The 8,361-nt window shown below is 46.1% G+C and overlaps 1 protein-coding gene across 6 annotated transcripts in view; it reads right to left on the minus strand.

Moving 5' to 3' along the window:
* Nucleotides 1-8,027, minus strand: part of atp2b3b (ATPase plasma membrane Ca2+ transporting 3b) — a 46,647-nt gene extending 38,620 nt beyond the window's left edge. The window contains exons 1-2 of one of the 6 annotated variants that reach the window (XM_020089417.2): nucleotides 7,472-8,027; nucleotides 1,921-2,741 (exon numbers count right to left, since the gene is read on the minus strand). In XM_020089417.2, coding sequence (XP_019944976.2) covers nucleotides 1,921-2,164 — 244 coding nt within the window. In that variant the 5' untranslated portion in view covers nucleotides 2,165-2,741; nucleotides 7,472-8,027. Of the gene's footprint in view, nucleotides 1-1,920; nucleotides 2,742-7,352 lie in introns of all 6 variants that reach the window. The other 5 variants (XM_020089418.2, XM_020089421.2, XM_069527007.1 and 2 more) reach the window with 5 other exon arrangements.
* Nucleotides 8,028-8,361: the final 334 nt, after the last annotated feature.

The following is an 8,361-nucleotide window of genomic DNA, read 5'->3' on the forward strand; positions in this document are numbered from 1 at the left end:
ATTGAAGACGTACTAAGCAGAGGCATTTGACAGCAGTTCTTCGTGCTGCTGTCAAATGCCTCACATCCGGAGCAGAAATTATCTCAAGTTGTGAGTTCAGAACGATCAGTCACAAGTTTGAGCTGTGTTTTCAGTAATGACCTTCGAGTTCTACAAGGTGGAAACATCTTTCTTCTCCTGTGTTTGCACTTTGACTCAGCACAGTGCAGGAGAAGCGTGTGTGGGGGGCAGCGTCTATGTGTGTTTGCCAACTGTGCTTTGTCGGGACAACTGCAGATACATGACTGTGTATGTGTGTGTGTGTGTGTGTGTGTTGTTTGGACCTTCTGCACTGATTCCTGACCGGCTCACAGTGTCAAATTAGCAACACTCAACACAGACTTACTGTAACTCAACACCCACTAACTCTCTCATCTTTCTCCATCTCTCGCTTTCTGTCTCTCTCTCTCTCCTCTCTCTCTCACATACACACACACACACACACTCCTCTCTCTCCATTCAACTGTCATTCCTCTTCACCATCTCCATCTCACAGCTCTCAGTCATCTCTCTCTCTTGCAGACTTTCCCAGTCAACTTCTCTCCTATGTTGTGTTGCTAGGTTACAAACTAGTTGAAGGAGTGGGTGTAGTGTGGTACCACACCCCTGCTAAAACACACAAGTGTTTACATGCACACGCACACACTAAAGACATAGACAGACACATTCTACCCTTAGTAGTCATCACAAATCTTTGATTGGTTTAGATATATTAACTTGTTATTTAGTGTGTGTGTGTGTGTGTGTGTGTGTGAGATTGAGGTTTCATGTAAAAGCTATCAATTAAATTTCAATAAAATTCCATTCATTCATTTATTATTAATATTATTATTGTTGTTATTATTATTATTCACAATAGTGGTAATAATAATAATAATGAGTGCCATTTCTGTGTGATTGATAAATGATCAGAACCATTCTTTATTAATTTCCATCATTCCATTGCAGCTCTGGTTACTATTTGCAATTTATCATTAAAATGTATTAATATATATTCAGATCTGTCACACAATTAGTTGATTTGACACACACACACACACACACACACACACACTATGCCTGAACCCGAAATTAGAGACTGCATCTGTAACAATCACAGCTGTGCCACTCATCTTATGGTCAATCCTTTTGCACTTTTACAATTTATTGATCTAATCCATTCATCCACTATAATCCCCTCATCTAATCATCAATTTTTCCACTCATGTTCTCCATGCATCCAACTCCAACACCAAAACCTGCCTTCTGTAGCCAGGATTACACTTCGTGATAAAATGTGTTTCCACTGTTTGATGGAATGGCCTTTTATTCTGCTTTTATTCTGCTTCCTTCTGTGAGCTGCAGTGAAGTGAATGCATTTTTAAAATTTGTTTTAAACTTGTTAAAGTCATTTGACGTCAGCTTTTGTGAACAAAACATTTCATCAGCTTGAATTGGTTATAGAACGACTGGTGAACACACGTAATTGCTTTCATTCACCTGAGCCTAATGGTGATGGCGTAGAGGAGAAATCTTGACTTGAATGCAGTCTGCAGTAACAGCACGTGCACAGAGAAGTTTATGTGTGACTCCAACGTAATCCATCCATTCACTTCTTCATTCAGCTAATCTCAGTGTGCCAGTTTATTTCTGCTAAACCCTCTCCATTCATCCGCTCAACAAATGCATCCAGCAAGACAGCAATATCTTCACCCATTCATGTATCTTCTCATCCACCCATCCATTCCTCCCTTAATCTATTTATACATCTGTATTCTCACCCATTCATCTATCTAGCCAGTAGCCATCTACTCCATTATTCATTCATTCATCCATCCATCCCTCCCTCTTTCTATCTGCTCTTTACCCCAATAAATCGTCCACACGTTAATGCCTGCTCACCTTCAGTGGTGTTGGACTGTAGTCTCTGGCAGAGTCCCTCTGTGTCTCCGTAGTTTTCCTGGACCTTCGTCAGGGCTTCGCCCCCCCTGAGCTCCATCAGCTCCCTGAGCTCCTGCACCGAGACCCCAAAGTCTCCCCCTGCATGGCTGCCATCTGCCCTTCCTCCTCCTCCGCCCCGACTCCCTTTAGGATAAAACTCCACTGCGCTGTTTGCCATTTCACCCATTGTGGCTGTTGTTGACATGTCAGTAAGGGTTTCTTCTTTTTTGGTCCTCCTTTCTCTCCGTAGTCTGTCCTCAACTCAGTTCCACTTTCGTTTGGTTGGTGACGGGGTGTTCATGTGCTCAACAGTCAGACTCTTGGTTCTGCCTTGATGTCCTACTTTAAAAAGTGCATCTACAAGGATACACCAAAAACCTTTTTTATTTTAATTAATGGTAATGAAGGAGCGTTGGTTGTTTATTTCTGACTCCTCACTAGCTTGTCCTAGCCTCCCACTGCTCCTTTAATTCTCCATAACAGGAGGAGGAGGGTGAGGGGGGTGAAGGACAGCGAGCCGGGGCACCTCAGAAGCGTGATGTCTGAAAGAATCCAGCTTTCTTTTCCTGCGTCTCCTCTGCAACTCCACTCTTTCTTCGTTTCTGTCCCCCTCCCTCCAGGGTCACGGCCAGTCCATGGACAGACGGACAGGCTGACGGACTTACAGACAAGGATGAGGAGTGATGGATGAATGGAGAGAGGGGCGAACGAGGCAAAGGCGACTGATAAATCAGAGACAGTAAGTGGATCCAGTTGGGAGGGAGCTACTGCACCACCAGGACCTAAGAGAGTGCAAGGAAGAGATAAAACATTACCACTGTGCTCTATTGATCTCGCTCACTGTCATTACATCAAATCATTTCTGAGGTACAGACAAGGCTGAAACTAGATTCACATGTGAAATTAACATTCCTTTATCTGTCTTGACCTAAATAAATAACAAGAGGAACACAGTCCAAGAACACTGCCAAGTTTTAAAATGGGTACAAACATGATACATCTAACATCTATAGATGTAAGATCATTATTGATAGAACCATAGCCCTGTTAGCACACTTAAACATCTAGTTATGTAAAAACCCTTGTGTCACTTCATGTGATGTTTAAAACCTGCTCTAATTGACTTTTTGACCACTGGGGGGCAATAAACAAAACACTCACATATACCGTAACCCCCTTAAATAGATATGATTAACACGGTTAACAGTGGCTTATTTAAACATTCAGTTGACAATGAGTAATATTAGCATTCATATAGAGCTGTGTTTTTTTACTTTAAAAAATATAAGTCCGATATTCACTCTCATATCTTGCAAGGAAAATATCTGGTTCTTTAGACACTAGATGCTCCTCAACGTTCTCGTCAGTCTCGTCAGTAGCGTGTGTACCTAGCCTTTATTTTTAAATTTTAGCGTTCTTTGCTGAAAATTGAGCCTGTTCCATTTGCAAACAGCAGCAATAAAAGCAGTATGATTAAACCATAAAGTTGCAGGATTTAAAACCAAATGAATTAATTAAAAGATAAAGGGGAAATACAAAGTTGACCATTTTCCATAGGGCACGCTAATCTTATTAAAATCCATGGTTAGTTGGGGTGTAATGATTCTCCAATCCAAATTTCAGTTCAGACCTTTTTTTCCTCCTTTGTTTGTTGTACAAAAATGTTCCAAGATTACAGACGACTTGAACGTGTCTGGGGTGTCTGCAATCTCAGGGTTATTATCCATTAAGCTAATTGAACTTGCCTTAATTTAACAGCAGGGGTGATCCCTCGATCGTGATTGGACCAAAACAGTCACATGACACAGATCATTAGACGACAATGAACAAAGTTTGAATGTGTACATACTCATCTTGCCCTTGAAATAACTTTGTGATTTAAATTTGTCTATTGATATGGTGGATGTTTCTAACATTTACGTTTTGGTCATTATGACAGATTAAATGTTCTGAAAACTATTTTGAGGATTGTATTACGATACACCACTAAACCTGTCTTCAGCAAGTTCAGGGATAAAACTATCTGCTGAATGACCTCACCTTTAAATACACTTCACAATTGTGTGGGTTCATTTTTACTCAAGATTACTCTTGTTGAGGGTTAAGGGCAGAGGATGCCACACCTTAACCCTATGATTTAATTTGATTGATTGATTTAAAAAGGGCAAAGTCAATTTCTTAAGCGACAGAGCGCTAAACTAAACAGTTACTCAAACATGAGTAAATAGTGCCTTGGGTGACTATTTTCAACTTTGGACTGTACACATGTAGTTCGCCAGTATTTATAGCAGCAGCATGCGACAGAGTCAAAATAAACTACAGTTTTGTGTTCATGGTAATGCAGGACGTTGGAAAGAGGTATATATAACCAGTCTGTTCTTTTAAGAGAGCTCTGTGGATGTTACTGTAAACCATGTACATCAGAACATCTATAATGACAAAACCCACCCCACACCGGGACACATCCACCTGCCTTGAAGGTGCGAGTGATTCAGTTTATTCAGACCAATCAGAAGCTTCCTGATTTGAGCTGAAAAAACGTTTGTCAGTCAGTGAATAAATATTTCAGCCTTTCTCTGGAGCTGATTTAATTTGAATAAATCGGACACAGTAGGCGCAAAGTACGGCCTATAGTGGAACTGCAACTTGCTTTTTTGAGCCACTCCTGCTGAGACAAAGCATCATCCCACATGAGCAATTAGCACCGGCTGAAACTAAATACTCTCAGCATCACAGATGACACAACATATTCTGATTTCCCTATCAGGGTATTTTACATAAGGTTGAGCATTAAAAAACCCCAGAACTGGAGCTCATCATTAATTCCTTTTCTCCTCTCTCTCCTCTCTCCTCTCTGCTCTCCCTCAGCTCCCTCTGCCTCTTGCATCTCCTTCCTCCCTGTTTCCTCTCTGCCCTGCATGCCTCTATCCTGACTGAGAGTGTTAGTTTATGACTGAGTCACCCTGCTCGGCCTTTGAAGCTCCCTCTCCCTCGCCATCTTTTCTTATTCGCCTTCTCTTCCATCTATTCATCTGTCTATCTACAGTCTATAGGTTTACAGTCTGTTTTTTTGGTCTTGTCTTATGGTATCTCATCGCTTGTTATTATTTTACCTCCCCCCACCACCCCCCCTCTCTCTCCGGACTCCCACATTTTGTTGCTCTGCCTGTCTATCTGCTTCCTGCTACTGCAATCATTTATTTACTCCGCCAGTCGCGCATTTTCTTCTCAGCCTGGTCTCTTACTCACTGATTCTGTCTGATTTTATAACACTCACACAAGAAATAGCTCTTCTGTTCAGCCTTCCAACTACTGCAACTAACTCTGACCATGTCTCTGTTTGGTGCAGAGCTTTCATGAGGACGGTGCACATGTGTATATATGTGTGCCCATGTGAGCCTACATTACATAAAATGAACACAAAAAGAAAAAGACTTTGTTACTCAATTTGTTACGCATTCCTAACTCTTACACACACTCACAAATACACTCCACTTTAGCCACAGGATGCAGCATCAGGTACAGTAAACACACAAAGACACTAACGCTCATGCCCAGAGACATCATATGATCTCTGTAATGACACACACACACACACAAATGTGTCATAGACCATCGCACTTTCAAAATGAGAGTGTAAGAGAGTGAGTGAGAGGGGCTGTCCTGGCTGAAAATGTGTTTGAACATGAAAAGAGTCAGACAAAAGGTCACCACAACCCTCTGCGGTCTGCCCATTTATCCTGAACGTTAGCCCTGCTCCCCTGCACACATCCCTCAGAGGTTCGGTGCAATTAGATTTTTTTTTTTTCTAGAGAAAGTGGCCACTCTTTTCCCGAGGGCATTTCGTCTTTATCACAGCAGCAAAGAAGGTTGAGCGGAGTACAGAGTGGGGAAGACACAGGAGAGAAGCTCCTCACGGGATTTGATTCTAGGCCAGCAGGGCTGCGTATGCTTTGTGACTCTGATGGTGCGTGTGGGTGGGTGTGTGCGGGATGGGGCAACCCAGGCCACAAATGCACAAACCAGAGCACATGTGACAACACAAGCATGTGTGCATTCATGTGTTCCTGCCAGAACTTCTTGTGCACATACTTGTCATGCGAGGTGAGTGTATTCACATCACTGTACTCTCTCTCTCTCTGTCTCTGTGTGTGTGTGTGTGCAAGATCGTCTGTATTTCATCTCCCTGCCTACAATGGCTGGCCTGCTGTCCACCTGTGCAGCTGTAGTCCTACTTCCTGACAGGCAACTGAAGGGTCACCTCTGGCGGGGCGCTTGTATCTGGGCTGCTGCCGTCGCTGGCTTGGCGCCAGCCACACACTTCTGTATTTCCCAGTGGGAATAGCACACTTAGAATTCGACACAGTCAGTGGCTGGAGCCATTAGAAGGTGGGCTGCCAACAGGGCACAGATATCTGCATTACTGTTAGAGCACATTAAAGCAGCTGAACGATGCTGAAGAAGATGATGATGGCAAAAGTTAGAAAGAGTGTGTTTGTGGGGGAGAGAGAAAGAAAGAAAGTGTAAATGAACTGCTATCCACCTCCAACAAACACACACACACACACACACACACACACACACACACACACACACACACTGACATACACACACACAAACGCACACACACACACACATTTCAACTGGCAATTGCAACAGCAAGACTGTGCACTTCTGTGCAGGAATGGCGTCGTGCAACAGTGTTGCCCACACAAAACGACCTTTCCTGGTCACCTTCAGACGTGCCTGAGCCTCATCCCTCTGTTCACCAGCACATATATGGCAGCAGGAGGAACTTCTGATTCAAGCGGACAGGATACACTGCAGGCCGACCAAAATGCAAGGAGAGCGAGTGTGTGGGTGCGTGTGAGTGTGTGTCGCCTATGGTGCGCCACTTGCCAAACCTACGTCCCTCCGCAAGGTTACCGGCCTGGCCACCGCCGGCCCGCTCAGCCCCACTCATACCCAGCCTGCACCGGGCGAGTTGTGAAGGTGCCTCCGGCCGGAGATCGTTACCGGATCAGACCGGCACCCCCGCAGCTCCGCGCTGCAGGTGCGACAAACAACGCAACTGATCCACAATAGCCTGTAGCCCGGTACGCACGAGGGCCGGGGAACCCAGAGAACAGCGCATGGTGCTCGGTGAAAATGTTGCAGCCCGTCACTAACCGATACATGCAGGATGGATGGATATGTATCATTAGCTTTACCCACGCGCAGGAGCACATTCACGCGCACACACACACACACACACACTCCCTCACAATGCCATACCGCTGTGTGCCAGGGTATAATGGTATGCCCTACAGTATAAGCTACTATCAGAGCAGTGAGGGGCCTGTGGAGAGAGATGCCACATCAGGCCTGTTCCATCCTGCAGCTCCATCACTAACCTTCACATTGTCCATGAAGCTCTGCGCGAGCGACACATCTGCCCTCAGAAAAACGGCGCTCGAGCGCCCGGGGTAAATAGGAGCCACGCACGCGTGCACGCACGGACTCACCGACTCACCGTGCAGGCCGAGCTCAAGGACATCAGCATCAACTCGCGGGCGGGGAGGCAGAATCCCCGTTAATCTGCGTGTGCGTGGAGCGGCGAATGTCCCGGACCGGATGAGAGGACACAGCGGGGGAGCGGGGCTGCGGCAGCTCCGGGAGCCTGGAGTCCGAAGGAGGGGAAGGGATGAAAGACGACGACGGTACTGATGAATATTCCGCTCCGCGCGGTCACCTGACAGCTGGTCGGCGGAGTTCTGCGGCGGTGGAGGAGAGGGAGAGAGAGAGAGGGGAGAGAGAGCGAGAGAGAGAGAGGGAGAGAGAGAGAGAGAGGATGCGCCGGGTTGAGGGTTTAAACACCTCCGTGGAGGGAGGCGGGGGGGGGGGGGCTGTCCGTGCGTCTGGACCAGGGCTAGCTGCCGGCGGCGGTGAGAGCTGCTAATGTGACCGAACTCGGTTCACTGTTAAGGGCAGTGGAAGAAAGAGAGAAGAAAAAAAGAGGAGAAGCTCATGCGACATCTTTGGAGGAGGAGGAGGAGGAGGAGGAGGAGGAGGAGAGCCCGCGCGCACAGAAGCTCGGTCGCAGCATCCGCGAGAGGAATCAGGCAAAGGGGGGGGCTCTATACGTCACCCCCCACCCCCCCATCACCACCCCCCCCTCCGCCACCGACTCTGCTGCGTGATGACGACATCACCCTCACACCGCAGACGTACGCTCGTTGTGAAGGATCTCTCCAGATTTCAGATATGACTGCAGTGCCCGTTCCAGTCCTGCCTGGTTGTGACGTTCTGCTCTCTTGTCCTGTGTTGAAGCTCTGGAGCCACTTCAGAATGATTCCTTGTCTACAACATACTGTCACTTTCTATTCTTTGTGTGCTGGACATTGTTTGCAGAGCTTTTCACAA

This window comes from Paralichthys olivaceus, chromosome 6 (assembly GCF_024713975.1).
Source record: "Paralichthys olivaceus isolate ysfri-2021 chromosome 6, ASM2471397v2, whole genome shotgun sequence".
Lineage (NCBI taxonomy): Eukaryota > Metazoa > Chordata > Actinopteri > Pleuronectiformes > Paralichthyidae > Paralichthys > Paralichthys olivaceus.